At 33.2% G+C, this 22,574-nt stretch overlaps 1 protein-coding gene across 1 annotated transcript in view; it reads right to left on the bottom strand.

The window, feature by feature from the left end:
- GBE1 (1,4-alpha-glucan branching enzyme 1) overlaps positions 1 to 22,574 on the bottom strand; it is a 283,524-nt gene that overhangs the window by 208,984 nt on the left and 51,966 nt on the right. Inside the window, exon 2 of the mRNA XM_036851650.1 lies at positions 10,915 to 11,084. Within this exon, the coding sequence (XP_036707545.1) occupies positions 10,915 to 11,084 (170 nt within the window). The remainder of the gene's footprint in view (positions 1 to 10,914; positions 11,085 to 22,574) is intronic.

The following is a 22,574-nucleotide window of genomic DNA, read 5'->3' as shown; positions in this document are numbered from 1 at the left end:
AATTGACATACATCAATGTATAAGTTTAAGACATACAACATAATGGCTTGATTTACATACATCATGAAATGGCTTGTGGTAATCAAGAAATGATTACCACAAAAGGTTCAGCTAACATCCATCATCTCATATAGATACAAAAAAAAAAGAAAGAAAAAATTTTTCCTTGTGATGAACAGTTTTATTTTAAATCTGAATAGTTTGCCTCCATTTAAAAATCAGATTTCTCTATAAAACTATTCTAGGTTTTCTTAAAAATATAGAAAAGTCTAGCAAAATACTGGGCCCACATTTCCTCATAGCAGCACTCTCCTTCCCTGTTACATGGAAAAGGGTTTTTCAATGTGCCAAGGTCTCTGGCAGCTTCACTTACTTATTGTCTGGTCCTAGAAGCCATTTGAGCTTTTCCCCAGCACTGAAACAACTCTGATGCTGAGCTCTGTCCTATAATCATGGAATTAACAGAGTTCTGGGGGGAGCTGTACAGAGTCACCCTGGAATCTTTACTTTACCAACACCCAAGATACTCTGCTTCAAGAGTTACATGGACCACACAATGGGGGGCAGGGGAATCATGATGAAGATGAAACTGTTCTTCAGCAGAGGGAACATCAAAAAGGCTGTTTAAAGTAAAGCATAACTAATTTGCTACAATGTAGGAAAAGCACATAACAGTATCTCTCACTGCTGAGTTTTCTAGAATTCTGAATAACTTAAATTCTATAGTACATATTTCTTTACCATAAAAAGACTTAAAAATTCACAAAGTTGGTAAACCTAACTCTAAAAAAAATTATTGAAAATACTTTAACAGATGCAGGGCCACTGAGCTAAACTATTATAAGGATGCTTTAGAATACCTAAACTACAATGTGAAGGGTGTCTTGTAGACCTGCATAACTCAGCAGGCCTAACAGAAGGGAAATACAAATCCAGAATGGAACCCACCCTACTTATTTCACAGAGGGACTTAATACAGGGAATTGGTTACACAGGTAACAGATGAAATGAGAATTCAAATATAGGACAATTAAGTAACCCAGGGATTAGCAATAATAGGAATCTGGTAATCCCCCTAAGGAAGAGGCAGAATTTACTGGAACCCAGAAGACAGGACCATCTAGCAGAAGCTGGAAATAAGGCAAGCCTTCCCTGCAGGAACTGAGCTCACAGAAAGAAAAGCAAAAAGAACAACACACCTGCTGCAGGAGACAAGGCCAGCCTCACTTTGGACAGAGGGCGGGCAAGGGAGTAAGGGAGAATTCCCTGGCTTCTCCCTCCTCCCATCCTCAAGTTTCCCCCACTAGCGCCTCCAACTAAACCAACTCTACAGAAACAGAGTTTACAGGAGTGTGGGAAATGTGATGCAGAGCAGAGCAGAAAAGGGTGTGTGAAAGGATATTAGGGCAAACAAACAAATGACCAGCACAGCCAAATAGCTGAATTTGGTAAGAATATCAATAACCAAGGCAACCCAGACAATTAAAAGCACATGTTAAAAAAAAAAAAAAAAAAAAAAAGCACATGTTCACATAAAATCCGGTACACAAAATTTCATAAAAGCATTATTCACAATAATAGCTTTTATTCACAATAGCTAAAAAGTAGAAACAACCCAAATGTCCATCTGCTCAGGAATGGATAAACATAATGTGGTATATTTATACAATGGAATATTATCCAGCCATAAAAAGGAATGAAGGACTGACTGTTACATACTACAAAACGAATGACCCTTGCAAACAGTATAATAAGTGAAAGAAGCCATAAACAAAAGGCAACATACTGCATGATTCCATTTATAATGAAATGCCCAGAATAGGCAAATCCATAGAGACAGAAAATAGATTAGTGGTTGCCAAACAATAGAGGAAAGACAAGAATTGGGACTAAATGATAATACATATGAGGTTTCTGTTTAGAGTGATGGAAATGTTCTGAAATCAGCGGCAATGGTTAAACACCATAGTGACTATACTAAACACCACTGAAGTATACAATTTGAAATGGTGAATGTTATGTTATGTGAATTATATCTCAACTTTTAAAATTTTAAAAAAGAAAGAAAGAAAACAAATAACTAAGAAGTGAGAGTATATCATAAGCCTTCAAGATTTAGGTCAAAAGTCATTAGTCCCCATGGTTGTTGGGCAGTGACACTGCACCACGATATCACTACTGAAGGTCACTGATACTTGCTGAGAAAATGCGGTATTATTTTCAGGTTCCTAATCTCTAAATAATACATCTGAGGTCCTTCTGCCACTGATTTACAAGCAAAACTAAGACAGCTAAGTCATTTTTTCAGGAACCCATCATAAGAGGTGGGTCCCTGACAGTCAAAATTAAAATGAATACTTTCACAGTTTCACATGAGGAATTGCAAAGCTACAAAGAAGCAAAAATTTCCTTTTTTTTTTTTCAATATCTATTCAAGCTTAAAAACACTTCCAACTTTTTTAAATAACAAAATAGACAGGGATTGAAAAAGTAAAGAATACAAGCTAGTAATAGGGAAAAGAGGGAAAGGATGTAAGGAGAGAGCTACAGATTCAAAGCCTGACAGTAAAACAGACAAAGCTTCAAGACTCATCAGTGAATTCCAGCTGACCTGCTTGGGACAACTGTCTGGATAAGTAAAACAAACAGTGCTATAAACCTTTTACAGATTTACTGCATTTCTGTAAACCACCCCCCTACAGTGCAAAATGATATTCAGTTGTGTTATCTGTGGCATAAGAAAGAAAATCACAACAAATTAAATTGGAGTTGCCTTACATGCCTATCTCAAGTGACAGCTTCTTAGAGTAATACAATTTGAACTTAAAATAGTTTAGTTGTGATCAAGATACAAAGAATGTTGATATATGTTATAGTCAGTCACACTTAGGGCTAGATGTGACTCATAAAACAGAACAACACTTCTCTAAGAAAACTTCTAACTTGATAAGAAAATAATATGAATAATGTTCCTTCTTTGTATAAGTAAATGCTGAGCTTAATAAAGTAACTTTAATGGATAAAATTATGAAAATGTCAAAAGACAAGTGCTGAAGAACAACCATAAACAAAATAATTTTGTAGACACTAAGTACAAGTGAAGCACCAAAACTGAAACCTAACAAAAAGTACTGTATTATCCAAACAGCATAAATTTTTAACAGGATACTTACAAAAAAGCAACACGAGGCTAGAAAATTATTAGTTATGTCACACAGTTCAAAATCTACCTTCTAGCATTAAGGTTTCTAACAGCATCCCTAAAATCCCAGGAGGTAAAGATGCTTCCCTATAAAAATAATCCTATTAGGCAGTATCACAAAGCTCTCTGATCCAGCACAACAACTGGGGCCAGAAGTTGGTTCATATATTGAAAATATTGGTTAAAGCAGAGAATGATTATATATATAGTAAAAATTTTATATATATTAAAAATGTTGCTTTAACTTAAAACACAAATATAAATATTCACTCACCTTCTGATGTAAGATTACAGCCATTTTTTAAGTTTAGGTCCTTTGATTAGGATTTTGTATCATCTTTCTTACACGAACCTATACCTACAATGCAATATTTATAATTTCCAATTTCCTTTGGATTAAAACAGATTGAAAGCTAAAAGGTGTATGCAAAATAACTGGCATCTGAAATCATTAGATTTATATCATTTTTTGCAGTTCACTTGTGCACGCTTAATTCAAAATAACTTTCCAACTTATCCTTACTGAGATTTTTCCCAATACTTAATAATTTTCTTTGCTGTCACACTCACAGTTCATCACTTTACATAATATTATATTACAGAATTCTAATGAAAAGAATGGGCATTCACAGGATTGGAGGCAGATGGGAAACTGGCTCATTACAAGCACACAAAGCAACTGGCAGGAGCAGAATTGCATACATGAAGTAGACCACAGTTTACTCCCCATGGATGCTCAGTATCCTGTGGGAAGCAGGCAGTATCATTTACAGTGAGCCTGTCAAGCAGAAATAAATTCAGTAAGTCTAATAAGTAGACAATGGTTAAGTAAACCTCCACTGTACATCTATTCCATTGAAAGTGAATAATCCATCAGTGAACACAGATAAAAGGGGTGAGAGAATCAACATCAGATTGGAAAGCTAGACAAAGTTCTAACAACTTTCTATAGAAATGCCTATTGGCTGATTAGTTATTTTAAGCTCACATCCATCAAAGAGACTATTTCTCATCACTGGTGCTGGTTTGGTTAACAACCCTAAAGCCTTCTACCTCTACCTTGTAGTTTGCCACCCCATCACCAAAATAAACAGTATCAGAGGTCCCCAGACACCCTGGAAATTCACTTTCTAGAAACATCACCATCTCCAATAAGCCAAACTGAAAGAAGCCACATAACAAAAATGCATTCACAGAGGACCCATGGGGAGTCGAAAATGTCTACATTGCAAAAGATTCCTTGAAGTTCCATTTGAATCCAAAGGTCGGTAGACATTCCAAAGAAAATTTCTCAACAATCTATTGGAGCATTACCCTACCTGGCACCAACTCCCCTCTGCTCCCACAGAAAAGACTATAAGATATCAAAAACTCTGGAAAGTTTACACTTTATATTATGAAGATGTGTTATTTGCCATGGGGATCATTTATATTATTATTCCCAATTTTTCATAAGCCTCCATAAAATCAAATTCTGCTTCCAGTATCACCAACATAAGGCTTGGTCAAATTATTTGGTTAATGAAATGGAAGTACAAATCACATTTGCCACTTCTGAGCTGAACCTTTCAGAGCCACGACAGGTTCCCTCCACTGCTCTTTCTCTCTGTCATGAGATCGGCACATCTCACACAGGGGCTGCTCCATCACCCTGGATCCTGGAAAGAATTTGACACTTGGGACAGAGCCACAGCTGACAACCACAGCCAACATGAGCAAGAAGTAGCCTTTGTTATTGTAAGCCATTAAAATTTTGGAGTTTTTGTAACAAGCCATACCGCAGTGAAAGCTAACACAACAACCATCGATTTAGTTGAAGGAAGAGAATACAAAGGAGGTTGACATCAGTGCTATACCTTCCAACCATAAATGACTTCTAAACCAATAAATAATGATCACTAATTTTCAGATCAGTGTTTCTCAAACTATCTATGATGATGGACCAGTTACCTTTCCTTTTTTAATTTTCCAATCTATTATAGACCAGTACTTACATAAAATATAAAAAATGAATTATTAAAAAAATCGAAAGAAAAGAAGACTTTCAAAATTTAAGCCCCAATATTTATATTATCATTATTAGATTCAACAGAAATAAAATTACTCTTTCAAACTGCTATTAAAGTTTCTAAATACTTACTCCCAATTTCTGACAATATATTATTATTGCAAACCAATTACAGTGGACAGACCACACTGCTCCACAGAGCACACTTTGAGGAGCACTGTTTCAGAGCATGTGAAATTAAGAAATATAAAGGCTTTTGTGATGATGTAAACTTCTTGGCAATTGTATAAATGGAAATTAAATTGTAGACAAATTTTGTCCAGAAAAGAGGTAAAATTTTTCCTTAGCTTCTTTCCCACTCTGCAAAAATATCTGTGGTTCCTTTTTTCTATAGGCATAAAAATCAGGGGGTTTTTTTCACCTTGTTTTTTCAGTCTATCAATGATAGACACTTAGGTTATTTGAAAAGTGCCTAGCTCCCAGACTTAGTAATTTTAAATGAAATGTTTTCAGTTATAACGAATAGGAACCCAATTATTTTATATTGACATATGTAGTTTACTGCCTTTCTCTCTACTTATTATCTAGCTACTGGAAAGCAGCTAGTTTTCTCCAATTATGTAGCAACCTGCAATAAACATGATTTAGTTCTAAAACCCCAAGTATATTTTAAATCACATTTAATTTTCTAAAGAATGAATCTTTCCTTTATTAAAGATGATTCAAAATTTCAGAAATTAATCTGAAGCCTTTAAAGTAGTTTCTGGCTGGCCCAGAAATACTTTTTGGGTGGTAAGATTCCAATCTTGATGAATGTCATTATATATCCACTGTCCTGGGTTGCTGCAGCAGCTGCTAGCTGCTTAAAGAGCGAGTTTTTTAAAAAATGACTGAAAGGAAAAGAAATGATTGTTTCATTTTCTCTCAAATGAAGAAAAATATATGAAATATATTTAAAGTGAAAGTGCTTTCTAAGTTTTAAAAATATGGATGGCAAAAGCCAGAGCCACCTCAGTTTGGGCAAAACAGAGACTACATCATTTGACTTTTGCAAGGCTCAACTGCCTTTTGAAATTAATCGTATTTTTTTTAATAAGAAAAAGAAAGACTTTTGCAAATTAGAGTACTTTTTCAATCTTGTCAATTAAGATTTCTATGGCAATGAGTAATGTATAAAATTACAATTTGCAATCTAGTTAGTATCTAGAGCAACCCAGTTAGGCAGGTAAGAGGAATATCATCACCTTTAACCCCACTAAGCCAGATGAAGAACCATGTTTAGAGAGCTCCACTGTGGGTTCAAACTCTAAACCCCATTCTTTTTCTTTTTCTACACAGCAATACATGGTAATTTCCTTCTTAAAGATCATTTATATTTGACAACAATAAGCATTTGTACCTAAAATATTTTCAGGTCAGTTGGCAAAAAAATACACTAGAACAGCATACATTTACCAGCAGTATTATATGTATAGTAAAGTATAGTGCAATTTCTAAAATGATTAGAAGAGAAGAGAGATATCACAATATGCTAACATATTTTGATTACTGGTGTAATTTTCTATAATACAGAATTAAAGTCTAGACAGTCTTTAATTTTCATTTCTTCTGAAAAATTATCAGAAATAGATGGTTAATCATTTAGATAAAAATTGAATTAAGAACATTTCCTTTTACTGTTTTCCTGTTACTGTAAATATAAGTAACAGTCAATTTATTCCTTAGCAGAAATAAGATTTTTGTGTTGGTTTTTGAAGATGTGTTTTATATTATCTTTGGAGGTGTAGGGAAGAGGTAGATACAAAAGCAATGCTTTAAATTATATATGTATATACTTCCATGATAAAAATATAAGTAAAATTATGTTACTTTTAACAACTCTGCCTATAGTTAAAGAAGCAATAGGGCTTTTTAGGTGATATTTCAAGTACATATATAGAAGTTAAGCTTACTGTTACATTAAATGACAAAGTAAGGAATTCTTAAAAATAACCCACATTACAGTTAGAGATTATTTCCATAGAATCTTTTAAGTTTACTGCTGTTTCAACTTAGCTGATAAATATGAAGTTATATGAATACAGTTAAATGTTTTTAAAAACATTTTAATATCATTAGCAAAACCACCTAGAATACTTTTTATTAATCTTCGTTTGTACTTTCCAATTTTAAAAAATCAACTGTAATTTTTTAGCTAATTAACACAAATTGTATTTTCCCTTCAGTTTAGTACAAATTTATATATTGGAAGACTAACTATAAAATCTCACACATTTTTGATGCTGAGAAAAACCTCAACAAAGAAAAATAACTTTCTTCTTGCTCATCTCTTCATAGCCATAAGAAATAGATTTTTATGCAAATAAGGGAAAAAATACAGAATTCCTTAATTGTATTTTTAAAAAAAGACATGTTTAGTTCAGTAATTATGGGTATATTTTCAGCTATGCTGTCATTATCATCAAAATTCTATATTCTACAAAGTTACATTAAATTAACACTCAGGTATAACATTCTTTTCCAAAGAACTATTATTTTAAATGAATTATTAACACAGAATTTTGGCTCTACTCTCAATTAGAAAGTTATTTTTCTTTCTTTATTTTTTTAAGCCAAAGCTCTTTAGTGAGAAAAGTTTGAGATCCCATATATAAGGAGATCCTGAGACCCTATAACAGGGCCAAAAAAAAAAAAAATCCCTTCATCTAGATAAGTAAATAAATTTAAATTTTCCCAACATACTGCCTGTTAATTATTTTAACAGTTAACTGTATTCTATTATACTTCTTATTTTCTATCACAATTTCATTTATCTTAGTCATTCCTATCTCTCCAGTAAAAATAAAGGCCCATTGATTAAATCTGATATTCTTCATGCCCTTAGACACTAAATAAATATTGCTTGATTGAAAATAATTGACTGAATGTTGTTTCAAGGATATGGAGAGATTTAAAATTATGTGATATACCTTCACAAAGAGTAGGATTTTCAAAAATCAAATTAAATTGAAAAAAAAAGTTAACAGAGGATATTTTTACACTAAAATAGGGACTAGATAATTTTGAGTTTTCTCTTTACAAAAGATTTTATAAATTGTTATACTTTTAATATTTAAACATTAAATCCTAAATCCTTAAAATTTTTAAATACAGTTTCCAAACACATATATGGTCCAACTGGATTTACAAGGAACAACTTTTAATAAATCAGCATTAGTCATTATGATAGCTACCAAATCTAGTTTCATATAGTCCCTTTCCCATATTTTTATATTTCTAAAGCCTATTTAGTAGGTTCAATCATAAATATGGGGGAGAGGTAATCAAATGCAAGTACCAAATTTTAACTGAGGTTCTTACAGCAGTCTTGGTATCTGTATGTAAAACTTTAACTTGAACACTCTCAAGCAATACCTCTCAATAAATGGCAGTAAAAAGAACTAATAAAATAGAATGCCAAAAAGTGCCTTGATTATAGGTTGATATCAAAGTGGTCTATTAATATAAAGCTAGTGGTCAAGGCAGTCACTTAGAGAAGATGGGGAAATAGTCATGTTTATGTATGAGAAAAAATTATAACAATTTTAACAACAATTTAAGTGAAAAGACTCCTAGCCTCAAAATATATTTCATAATAATCACCAGGCCAAGCTGTCTGAATCAGCAGACACACGATCTTTCTCAAAACTTTCCCTAAAGTTTTCAGTAACTCTAGAAACACAGGCAGCTGGCATCATCTAATTTGGGGGACTACACAAAGAATAATTTTAAGTCCTTAGACCTGCTTTTTCCAATAAGGGAGCCACCAGACAAAGGTGGCTATTTGTGCTTAAGATGAGGTTAGTGCAACTGAGAAACTAAATTTAAAGTTTTATTTAATTTTAATTACTTTATTAAATGTAAATTTTAAAACTATTACTCATTTGAGTTGCTAGAACTTTTAATAATGGTTGGAAAAACTTGGGTATGTACTTTTTTTTAAAATTAATTAATTAATTTATTTATTTATTTATGGCTGTGTTGGGTCTTCGTTTCAGAAGTGCGAGGGCTTTCTCTAGTTGCGGCAAGCGGGGGCCACTCCTCATCGCGGTGCGCGAGTCTCTCACTATCGCGGCCTCCCTTGTTGCGGAGCACAGGCTCCAGACGCGCAGGCTCAGTAATTGTGGCTCATGGGCCCAGCCGCTCCACGGCATGTGGGATCTTCCCAGACCAGGGCTCGAACCCGTGTCCCCTGCATTGGCAGGCAGACTCTTAACCACTGCGCCACCAGGGAAGCCTCGGGTATGTACTTTTAAACTGAAAATTGTATTAAATCTAAATATTGATCAAGTATTTCCAGTGGAAAAATACCAGATTTAGAAAGTGCAGTACAAAAGAATGAAAATATCTCACTAACAAATTTTATATTGATTACATGTTAAAATATGTTTTGATATATTGGGTTAAATAAAAATCTATCGTTATTAAAATTCTTTCAGTTGTTCTCCTTTATTTTTTTAATGTAGCCACTAAAATTTTTGAATTATATAAATGGTGTCCATTATATTTCTATTGGACAGTGCTGCCTTAGACAATATAAATAAAATCAAAACTTTTTTTAAAGTCAGGTTCCTTAAGGTATAATTTACACGTAGTAAAATTCACTCTTTTACATGTATAGTTCTATAAATTCTGACAAATGTATACAGTCATGTAACCACCACAATCAAGACATAATACATTTTCATCACTCCAGCAAGTCCCCTTATGTTTCTCTGTAATCAGCTCAAACCTCCTACCCCTAAACCCTGACAACTCAGTTTTCTGTCCCTACAGTTTTGCTCTTTGCAGAACAGTACAGCATGTAGACTTCTGAGTCCAGGAAAATCAAACTTTAAAGACCACGCTACCTTATGGTACTAAAGGATTATTATCATTTTGACACTTACTTTCCTTGTATTACGAACATTTTACCAAGGCTTATTTTGCCAGTTATTCCATTTTCAAAACTGAGCTTTCTTCCTTGTCACTATTACAGTAATTTATTTATACTTATAGAATAAAACTGAGCACACTGTATTTTAGTTATTTACATACAGGTTTCCTTCCACTAGACTGTAAGATGGAAGCCTGACTTCTAGAACCACTGTGCTTTCCATAGAGTTAACTGCCTAGTGAAATTAATGGTGCAGATGACAAGGCTGAGAAGGTATTTCCCATATTGTGTTATAAAAAAGGAAAAGGAAAAAACAAAGAACTGACTGATGAAGCAGTTTACCCTCTAGATTAGCTGTCTACTTTTATTGCGGTCTCAAAAAAAGATATTAGAGGATCCAAGTACTACGATGCCAAATAACCAGGAGCAAATGTTACTGGAGATTGAACCTACACCAATATTTTTACCTAGATTGCTGTTAGTTTTGTCAGAGCTTGATAACAAAGTTGAATAGATTTGGCGTACTCTGTCTAACACTATTTTTCTCATAAACTCTGTTATTTCTGGTACATGATTTTAAGAACATAAAGTTTTTAAGAAACACATGTATCTTATTACAGCAGAAACACCTTTACCACATGAAGGTAAAGACTGAAGAAGTTCTATGGAAAAGTAGAATATCTGTAATCAATAATATTCATAAAAGTTAAATATATGAAATATAACATCTATGTTTTAAGTAAATAAATAAAATATTACAACTGAGTTTAATCGTTCTAGAATACTTACTGAAGTCTCCAGTAAGAAAAACTCCTTCTGCTCCCGGGGCCCATTCTTTGCAGTATAAACCACCATCAGCACATCTGTGGACGCCAAATGATTCATAACCTCTGGAAAACTTATCAATACCACCTTCGTTCTCTCCAATGTTGTTCAAAGTCTGGTTAAACCGCTTATACCTTTGAAAAAGTGCAAAAGAAAGCAAATTGAAAAATTAAATCATCTTCCAGAAAAGCTACTATAATTAAGAAGTTGCTTTACTCTCATTCAGAAAAAGAAAAAAAAAATACATCATTAAAGAGGAATGATGTGAATAATTTCATTTATTGGTAGAAGTTACCTGGCATGATAAAATTATTCTTATCTCAAATAAACTGAACTAATCCAACTAACATTTTTTTTTGTAATTTCAAGCATTTTGGTATAAGAGAAAATATGATGGTTATGTTATTCCATGAATATTTTAATATCAGCACTATAGCAACTTCTATGTCAAGACAGTATAATGAAGGAGCATTCCTACATCTCTCCTCAAACTCCTACAAAAAAAAAAAATGAAGGAAAAATAGCTAAAAACCAGTAAGAAAAATAAAATTACTCTATAGCAGGTTTGGCAAATTTTTCCTGTTAAGGGGCAGACAGTAAATATTTTAGGCTTTGCCAGCCATATGGTCTCTATCACAACTACTCAACTATGTCTCTGAAGCATGAAATTGGCCACAGACAATATGCAAATGGATGGGTGTAGCTGTGTTTCAATAACACTTTATTTACAAAAACAGATGGTGGGGCCAAATTTGGCCTCTGGGCTGTAGTTTGCCTAGCCATGCCCTATAAGCATGGAAAGAACATACATCACATCAAACTACAGAATCTAGCAGCCAGGAGAAGAAACCAAAGATTGCTTTCCAAGCAGGACCAAGAATAACACATGGCTGCTCCTGAACCTCTCCCAGATTCCCAGAGTCCATATTCAGGGCTGGTACACAAAAACATACTACTACTTGCACTTATTAGCCCCAAGCCTGGGGAGAAGCAAAGTAGGACAAAACTGGTAAAACTAGAGAAATGAAGCATGTGGCAGCTGCTCTATGTCAGAAGTGAAAGTTCCAGAACTATGCAATGAATTGAGCAATGTCCATAAACTTCCCTGCTTACCCCATACCCTGAGGGGTAATCAATAAAAGTCCCAGAAAGATGGCATGAATCCAAGTAGGGAATATACAGGGAATATACAAAATGTAAGAAGCTAACTAATGAAGAACACCTCAAATGAGCTGAATGGAAAAAGAATCTTTCCACAAATGTTTCATGCTGTACTTCAACTTAAATAATAATGAATTGAATTAAAATAAGAGCTGAGAGATTATATGACAGAATAACAGAATGAGAAGTAAAATGAAACTGCAGACCCAAAGAAATAAACAGAGTATCAAAATGTAGCATTAGAAAATAATAATTAAATTAAAATTGGCAAGGAACAAAGTGTACATATAACCAAGGGGGGAAAGCGGGGCGTGGGGGGTGGTGGTGGGATGAATTGGGAGATTGGGATTGACATATATACACTAATATGTATAAAATAGATAACTAATAAGAACCTGCTGTATAGAAAAAATAATAAAATAAAATTCAAAAATTCAAAAAAAATAATTTAAAAATCCCTATTTTTAAAGATAACAAAAAAAATACTATACAATGGACATCCCCAATAAATGAGTATGAGAGTTACTGTTTCTCTACAATCTTGGCAATGTTAGTCTTATTAATCCATCTGATATTTTTTAACTCTCTGGTTGGTAAAAATATCTTATTGTGTTTTAGTGCTTGCATTTTCCTAAATTATTATTAAGGTTGAATGGCTTTTCTTAAATTTATTAGCTATTTGTGCTTCTTTTTCAGTGAGTTGAGTGCTGGCTAGTATTTACTAATGGTATAACTCTGGACAAATTCCTAAATTTCTCTGTGTCTCATTTTCTTGCCTGCAAAATGGAGATGCTAAGTGTATTTGATCAAAAGGGTTATTATGCAAATTAGTTGAGTTTGTACATGTAAAGTCCTTGGGCTATTGCCTGGCAAATAATATTCTCTCAATCAATATTAGCTATATCTTTGTCCTTTTTTTTCCATTTTAGGTTGCTTTATTTTTTGATTTGCAAAAGCTCTTTATATATTACAGAAAGTCATCTGTTTCCTGAAACACACTTATTGCAAATATTTTCTTCCAGTTGGTTTCCTTCTAGCTTTACTTATGGTATATTTCATCTTAAAGAATTTAAAAATTCTTTCTAGGGCTTCCCTGGTGGCGCAGTGGTTGAGAATCTGCCTGCTAATGCAGGGGACACCGGTTTGAGCCCTGGTCTGGGAAGATCCCACATGCCGCGGAGCAACTAGGCCCGTGAGCTACAGTTACTGAGTCTGCGCGTCTGGAGCCTGTGCTCCGCAACAAGAGAGGCCGCGATAGTGAGAAGCCCGCACACCGCGATGAAGAGTGGCCCCCGCTTGCCACAACTAGAGAAAGCCCTCGCATAGAAACAAAGACCCAACACAGCCATAAATAAATAAATAAATAAACAAACAAAAAACAAAAAACAAAAAAGACCCTAGTTTAAAAAAAAAAATTCTTTCTAATCTATCCATCTTTAAGGAGTTTTATATAGAATATATATAGCATTATATTTTGCTTAAAAGGTATTCCTAATCACAAGATTATAAAAGAATTCTCCCATATTTTCTTCCACTATACTTATATTTTTTGGTGTTTAGTGCTTATATTGCCTTGGAATTTTTTTTTGTATATGGAATGATGTAGGAATTTTAGTTTTCTTCCAAAGTGCGAGAATAATTTTCCCAGTGCTCTTTATTTCATATATTCTGCCCTTTCTCCACTGATTAAGATGCCTGATTGACTTTATGTATTAAATTCACATATATAGAAGGCATTTTAATTTATTCCTCTTTCTTTGTTCTTTTCTGTATCTGGAGGAAGAATACCACACAATTTTAATTAACATAACTACATATAATAGTATATTTAATTTTAATTTTTCTGTACATTTTCTTGGATATTTTAAAAACTGTTTTCCTTTATATGAACTTTACAATCAGTATGTCAAGTTTATTCAGATTATTTTACTATATAGATTAATTTGGAGAGAATTGCTACATACAAAATATTGAGTCCTTTAGCACATTTATTATTAGGTTAATCTTAGCATTTTGCTGTTATCATAAGATGCTCCTTGTCTACTACATTTTCTAAGTGGCTATTGTTGACAAATAAAGATGCTAGTGGTTTATTATAAAAAAGAATTATTAGGTAAGTGAACTGGAAATTGATATAATTAGAGAAAAAAGACAAAGAAATTGAATATACTAAGACAAGAGATATGCAAAACTAACAAAAATTATCAAAATAAGGATAGCTGGTGACTCTGAAGAACAAAACTAAATAAAATGAATACAAAAGACATAAAACTGTGTCATGGACATATATACACAACCAAATGTAAAATAGATAGCTAGTGGGAAGCAGCCGCATAGCACAGGGAGATCAGCTCGGTGCTTTGTGACCACCTAGAGGGGTGGGATGGGGAGGGTGGGAGGGAGGGAGATGCAAGAGGGAAGAGATATGGGAACATATTGTATATGTATAACTGATTAACTTTGTTATAAAGCAGAAGCTAACACACCATTGTAAGGCAATTATACTTCAATAAATATGTAAAAAAAAAAAAAAAAAAAAAGACATAAAACTGGACAGTTTTTCCTATAGAATTAAATCTGCATTTTAAAAAGAACACATTACGTTTTAAGAAAAATTTGGAAAACAAATGCACAAACACGCATGCACAGCATCTCCCAGTTTAAGCTACTGAAATTCAAAGGAGAAAGAAATAATTCTATGGACAACTGGTACAAAAAAATACGGGGAGGGGGGCATATTTTTTTGCAAAGGAGCATTACATTAAAGACCAAAACATAACAAAGCCAAGCCCACACAATTCTGAGAGGGAAAAGTAGTAATCTAAGGATATTATATGAGACACATGCCTACTCGAGCTTAAGGAATTCTTTAAATATTGCCAAATTTAAAAATAATTTTAAGTCTTTCACATTAATGAACCATTGTTGAAGAAAAGAAAAAATAAAAACACTTTCCATAAAAATTAGTCAATTAAAAGACTAAAAGCACACACACAGAGGAATGGACAGTCATTGGAGCAGTGTGGTTGAGCCCTAAGTCTTTAAATATAGAACCAAGGCTAATCAATTGTGCAATTATGTGAATGTGATAACAAGAAAAGAATCTCAATGGACAAGTGAAAACTTGATTTATAAAAAAACAAGAGGTAAGTGAAAGAGAGATGGAATAAAGCATGAGTGGTCAGACCCCTATTTTTTTTTAGAACAGAGTCACTCAACACTGACTAAAATTTAAGATTGTCATCATTATACTCTTTAATCTCTTCATTAATCTGAGATGGCCACTTTAAAGAAAGTCGTAATGTGAATTTCAGCCACTTCTTTCATTTTATTTCAGTCTATTTGTTTAAAATTAAATTTAAAACACATCTATTTTCCTCATGTTTCATTATATGATTTCTATCAAGCTATTTCTCTATCCTTCTACCTATATATAAGCATATAAAAAATATCAAGAATGATGTTCCCTTAATATCAGTGATGATTTTTTTGGTGGGGTTTCTATTTACTTTCTCCCTTGCATTGTTTTAATTATTTATAACAAAGAAACACCATTTCAACAAAATAAATGTTTTTTTCTGAAACTGTAAAATTTTTAATCATTAAAATATCTACATAATCCTATAAAATATTCCATAAGAATTTTAATGCGTATATAAAACTACGTTTATAAAATTTGGGGAATTCAAATAGTTTGAAATAGATCAGTGGGATAAAACTGAGTTCTTGAGATAGACTTGAACATATAAAGAAATTAAATACATCATAAAAGGATATTTCAAATAAGTAAGAATGGCTTACCTATTAAAATATTGGAATCTAAGTTTAAAAATTGGACCTCTAAAACCAAAATAACTTTGAAAGATCAAAGTTATAAATATTTAATTAAAAAAAAAAAAAACCCATAGTTCACAGAAAAAGAAGCACAAATGGCCAGTAAACACATTGAAAAGATGCTCAAATTCATACATAATTGAAGAAGTGCAAACCTAAATTTCAAAATTCCATTTTCCACCTAAAAGACCAGTAAACATGTGATAGTCTGTGCAGACAGAATGCAGGTCCAGGAAAAAGACATTCCCAAATACTCTTTAATGAAATATAAATTAGATAACTTTGGCATCAGCTATGAAAATTTCAAAATTACACTCTTCAACTAAGTAATTCCATTTCTAGAAATTTACCCCTAGGATATATCTATCACACAAAGAAGCAAAGACATGTGTACAATGATAATCATTATGGCATTATTTAAAATACCAAACCATGGAAAATACCTACCTGTTCAACAAGGGAGGCTGGTCGAATTAACTGTGGAACATGCAAACAACAAATTACACGAGATCCATTACGAAGAATGAGATAGAACGAAATGTGGTGATATGGAAAAATGTCCCAAGAGCGATGGCTTAGGGAAAGAAGCTGCAAAGCAGTTTTCCACAAAACATCTATTTGTATATAGAATATTCAGATAGGTACAGATGGCATGTAGATGGTATTTTCACAGGGTCCCTTCCTCTGCACCAGCGGTTGAATTCCAATGGGCTGAGGTGAACAGGAGCCTTAAAGCCTCCCTAGCCTCACCACACTCACCACATTTGCTTCAAAGACAAGAAGAGGTACAGCACAAAATCTGATCTGTGTAGTGCAATGCCTACGGGAGTGGTAGGTGTGAGTGGAATATTTCATATATGACCCCCTTTTGTATTGTATACATATACCCAACACACACAAATGCACATGGCCACCTGTGAGCGCACATGCCCATGGTTTCAAAAAAATTCAGATTACATTTAATCTATTATTTGAAACAAATTAGCTTTTAATGAAATGATACAACCCCAGTCTCACTGGCAGTCTTTACTCCAGTCTTTACACAAACTGAACCACCAACAGAAGCCAGGAAGGTATCATAAATATGAGAAGCTTCTCCCACACGAGGAACACAAAAGGGCAAGCCTGATGATAGAAGAATGACCAATGAGGTTAGCCTTCGAGTATGGAAAACAACACAGAAAAGAACTCTAAGTGAGATGGAGAGCACAAAGCCCAGCGAAAAGTGACAGTGTCTATTTAAAAGCTATAGCTTATTATTACCAAGCATTTGCCAAATCAAGTAAGAATGAAAAAATTCCAGATTTTTCTATGAACTCTCCCTAATTTAACATTGGCAACTGTTTCAAAAATACTTCAAAGACTGATCTAGACCAAAAAAGAAAAAAGGCAAAAAAACCCTCAATCTACAGATCTAATGAAAGACTAGTATTGCAAACTCTCTCGTACTCTCCAAGTTCTATGAGAAAATGATTGTTACCTCTTATAGATATTATTCAGCTATAACTCTTGGTGTATGGAAACTCTAATCCATATTAGACAACATAAGTAACAACATTCAATAAAATGATCAAACAGTAAGGAACAGTCAACAAAATAAATCTGGACTTAAGGTAAAAAAAATACATACACATACATTATCATAATATAAGAAAAATTACTGATTCTTTTTTAAAAAGATATCAACTTTGGGAGGGCGAATAAATGTGGCAATAATTTTACTGTCCATGTGGTTATAATATCTTTAAAACACAGTTTTAGATTTATTTAAAGTTTAAGTTTAAAAAATAATCATTCTTAAGACGTTTCATAAGACATGTACAAATGTCCCATTTACTAAAAATTGAACAGAAACAGGATTATAGCATGATATAATTCTAACTAAATATCTTGACTTCCTCAAGGTCAGCCCTGTAGCTTCTGATACAGAAATACACATTCCACTTTGAAATCACTGTGGCTCAAAAAAGAAAATGCCTGAGGATATAGCAAGCTCATCATCCCTTTGCCCTCTCCTACTACAGTCATCTCTCTCAATATTTTGCTATGAATTTATAGAATATTTAAAAACTGGGTCAAATTCTTGGTAACCAGAACATAAAATGAAGTTAGTATTGCAACTAGCATTTTGTACAGATATAAAAATATTATCACATTTGATCTCTACATTGATGTTTTTAATCCTCTTTTTACAAAGAAAGAAATAGAGGCACAGATAAATATGTAAGTTGCCCAAGGTCAAGAAGGTAAAAAGCTGTAGAGAGGTAGTATTGTTCATCACAAAAGGTATACTTTAAGGAAATCAAGAGACAAAGTCTCAAATTAAAAGTCACATCTTCCTTTTAAAAAAAGCCCTGTAAGTTTTATTCATAAGGCTATTAATCTTATAATTAAGAGAAACAGCTAAGGCTCTAGAATAAACAGTTTAGGTTCAAATCCTAACTCTGTTACATACTATATGTGACCTTGAACAAATCACTTAGCCTCCTTTTTCCTTAATTTCTTCCCGTTAAGTGGGGGAAATCTCATAGTTTATAAGGAATCAATGAAGTCATACTAGGAGTCATCCCCACAGTAGCCGGCAAGTGCTCAATAACTGTAAGCTATAAATTTTCACCATCTCAGTGGAAGGCAATGCTGTAATATACTTTTTAATTTACAATTTTTTAACTTATAATACTTGTTTAGATTTTAATGTGCACATTAATTATTAGCAAACATCAAGGACTGTTTCTCCTTAAATTCCAAAAGTGTTTGAGAACACATTTTTTCCTGCTATGAAAAATTACAAATATAGGCATACTAACCCATAACACGTACCAGGCACTCCAGATTAACTTGAATGTATGGAGTATAAAAAGTGTTGAAGAAAATTAAGTAAATTGGATTGATTAGGGGAAAAAATAGTTACTTTAGGGAAGCAGGAAATGATTAGTTTGGAAAAAAAATGAAACAGGCTACAGTCTTTGCTCTCCTGTAAGACAGCTCATCCTAGATCCGTACCGAAACTCTAATTTCAGGCAAGGTTGTGAACACAGGAGATATGTCAGGGGAGATGGATCATACCTTATCTGGAAATGTCTAGGATGTAGAATTCTTTCCCAAGTGCTTCTGAGTGGGCCTGAAACACAAGGAACCCATGGGGGAAATTCCTTCTTTGCTAGCTTAATTCTTAAGATTTTATATTGTCATCTGCTTCCTAGAGGAGACTTGGAATAGAGGCAAGCAAAAGCAGAGAAGTAAAAGCTCAACAGGAATTTTTAATAACTAAAAAAGGGGAAAATAAAGGAGAGGGGAATGGAGTTTTTTTTGAAACAAAAAATTGCTTTTTAAATCGGCCTTTAAAAAGACCTCAAGGTGACTGGCAGAAACTTTCTTCTTGAAGCACAAAATATGTGTAATATACAAACTTATCTATATATTAAACCTGTCAAGTGAAGAGTAGGCATTTGAGACTTTAAAGTGAATAGTTTATGTCCCTCAATCACGGATAAGTATTCAACAACAACAACAACAACAAAAACCCACAACATTTATTACAGGATAAAAATATTTATTGTGTGCCAATAATTCAAGGTCCTTCCCTCAATAAGTTCATCAGTCTAATAGAAGACTGTTCAACTCAGGACAGGATAGGGCTGAGATAAGCAAATGTTAACAGAAGAATAAGCAAGACAACAGAAAGAACTGATGGGAGAAGAGAACATTAGAAAAGGCTTTAAAAAGTGGCTGGCATTTGTGCTATATCTTGAAGGATGAGTAGTATATTCTGACAGTTGGAGACAAGACAGAGAAGAGCATTAAATGTGTAAAATTTAAGGTGGTTCTTGTGGGCTACATATTAGCTATACGTAGATGGACAGGAGGATGGCTAGAAATGTAGTGGCAAATCAAGATGGAAAAGATGGTCTTCAGCTAGATAATAAATAAAAAATGAAAACCTTTAAGACTTTAAAGAGGAGATAACTGATACAATCAGAGAGAGTTTTTAAAGGGAGCAGTTTGAAGGATGAATTTTAGCAGGCAGAGTATAGAGATTACTGAAGTCTTTATTAAATAGACTGAACATTAAAATACAGGGATTTGTGGACTCTTGTTATGCAGAATTGATCAATGAAAATAATTTAAAAATTGACATTATAGTAGACATGGTTTCTTACTTTTGAATGACGTTCCTTATATTTAAATGTTTAAATGTACTAGTCAACAAATAGATGTATAAATTTTCAAAATTTCATTTAAAATTTTAGTGACATTTCCAATCTGTATTCAATTTAACATACACTCTAAACTTCATCTATCAGGAAACAGTAAAATTGGGGCCATTTAAGTAAAAGTGACAAGCAAGGAGTGGTAAAATCCATCCATTTATTCCACAAATATTACTAAGCATCTACTATATGTCCAGTGCTATGCTAGTCACTGAGAACAGAGAAGAAAGAGTCCATGCCTTCAAGACATTCTTTGTTATGTGTGGGAGACAGAAGAGCAAAAAACAAAGAGCGAGAAAGCACCATGTAAGGCGTTGATAAGGGCTTATAACAAGAAAATAGAAGTAGCTAGAATGTAAATTCCCCAAAGACAGGGAAAATTAACACTCATATACCCAAGCACCTTAAATACTGCCACATATTAAGTACTTAACAAATAAATATTTAGTGAGCACCTATTACTTGCCAGACAGTGGTGAGGCAATGGTGACAGGATGGTTAGATTTAGGTTTAAAATTAAGATTATTACATCTGAATTTGAATTCCAATCCTACCTCTTACCAGCTGTAACTAAGACTCAATTTCCCTATCTAAGAATAACAGAATATATTTCATAAGATAATCAAATGAGATAATATACCTAAAATGCTTAGTGTAACACCTTTCGCATGAAATGAATAAGCACACTATTAGGACAATAAATCTATTCAATATGATTGTTGGATTTGAGGACAACATAGAAAATCAATAGCCTCTTCAAATATAAGAAAGATACAATCCGCCCTAAATGTACGAGACTCACATATTCACTCAGTCCCACCACGGTCCTGGCTTTGTACCCTCGTTTGACCGGCCCTATGAAGGCTGTGACTTGCGAGCAGCTCCTGAAAGAAGCCAGATACTACAACATTGATGTGTGGAGAAACAAAGGCCAAACTTTTAAAGGGATAAACTTTGACCAATAAGAGATAGAAAATGGGAAGCAGTCTGCAGATAAATCCCTCACTCTTGCTCCTGTAGGTCCTGTGTGACTAAACAACCAGCTTTATAAGGAAATGCATTATCTCACGTAAGACACTGATTCATTGACTTGAATGTTATAAAAAGTTCAAACGTATGGATCTACAAAAGTGAAAAGGAAACCAGGGGATGTGATGACCCAGTCAAGACACCAACTGCTGCCAAAATGAATGGAAGACAATTCACTCCCATCATCTCATTTCTACTCAAACTGATAGTAACATGCATGTCTGTGGTTTTTAACTCAAGCAGTTTTTCTTACTATTATAACCCTTACCAATGCCTATGTTCATAAGATTTGGGACTAGATGTTAATGAGTTCTTTCACATATAGAGTTAACCTAAGACTAATTTGTATGGGCCATGTTCTATGTTCCAGGCATGATGACACACTATAGAAAAGACAGATTTTAAAAATAAAAGGTTAGGTTCTATTGCTGGGCCCATTAGCAAAGTGACCTTAGATTTTCCCCTTAATGATCTCAGAGTTTCAGCCTCCTCATTTATAAAGCAGAAAGATAATACCGTTGATGTCAGTACTATTGTGCTTATATATAACTAGCCCACCAAAAATAAATTATGTCATGTCTCATCTTTCCTTTTTTTATACAAGAAATTAAGATATTTCTAAGTAGAAAAAAAAAAAACCTTGAAAAAATTGGAATAGTTATATCATGTTAATTATAATACAATAATAAAATCTAAATGTTAATTCAATTACAAGCAAACATTAAGCATGTTACTAATTTTAACCTTTTTAAAAAATCTTTTTCATTTTGTACCATCTCTAAAACACAATCAAATGCACTATGGACAATCTGATAACTACTATCCTCAGAGCATATTTAAGAGCAAACAGTTGATTTCTTATTTTCTGATGTTTTAGAATAAAAGCTATTTAAATAACAATTTTGTTCTTACTTGGCCTAAAGTTAAATGTAATTTGGCTACTTTGTATTTCAAATTAATAATATATATATAGAAATTATGATTATGTAGAAATCATTAAATCCTTCTTTTTTGGGAGGCAGAGAATGAGGTCAATTTAAAACTGTTAAAAGTTAACTTTAAAAGTAAGAGTGGCTACTATTTAAAATTGTGTCCTGAAAGTAAATAATGGCTGTTATTTATTAAATGTTCTTTCCTAATTCTGGTACTGGGCCATAGAGGTGAAGGGGTGGAGGGAGGTCACCGCTGAGATCCTTCCAAATCTAAATCCTACAAAACCCAAACCACGAAATGTTCTCATTCAATTAATAGAAAATTAGAAATACCTCACTTGGTGGTATTACTTAGAAAGCCTTATACAACTCCTTATTTATTTTAATAATAAAGTACTTATTTCTAGAGTTCAACATTTAGGATAATGGAAATGACATTTAATGACACAACATAAAG

Source organism: Balaenoptera musculus, chromosome 4 (assembly GCF_009873245.2).
Source record: "Balaenoptera musculus isolate JJ_BM4_2016_0621 chromosome 4, mBalMus1.pri.v3, whole genome shotgun sequence".
Classification (NCBI taxonomy): Eukaryota; Metazoa; Chordata; class Mammalia; order Artiodactyla; family Balaenopteridae; genus Balaenoptera; species Balaenoptera musculus.
The sequence above is the reverse complement of the archived record's forward strand: the minus strand, read 5'-3'. Positions and strand labels throughout refer to the sequence as shown.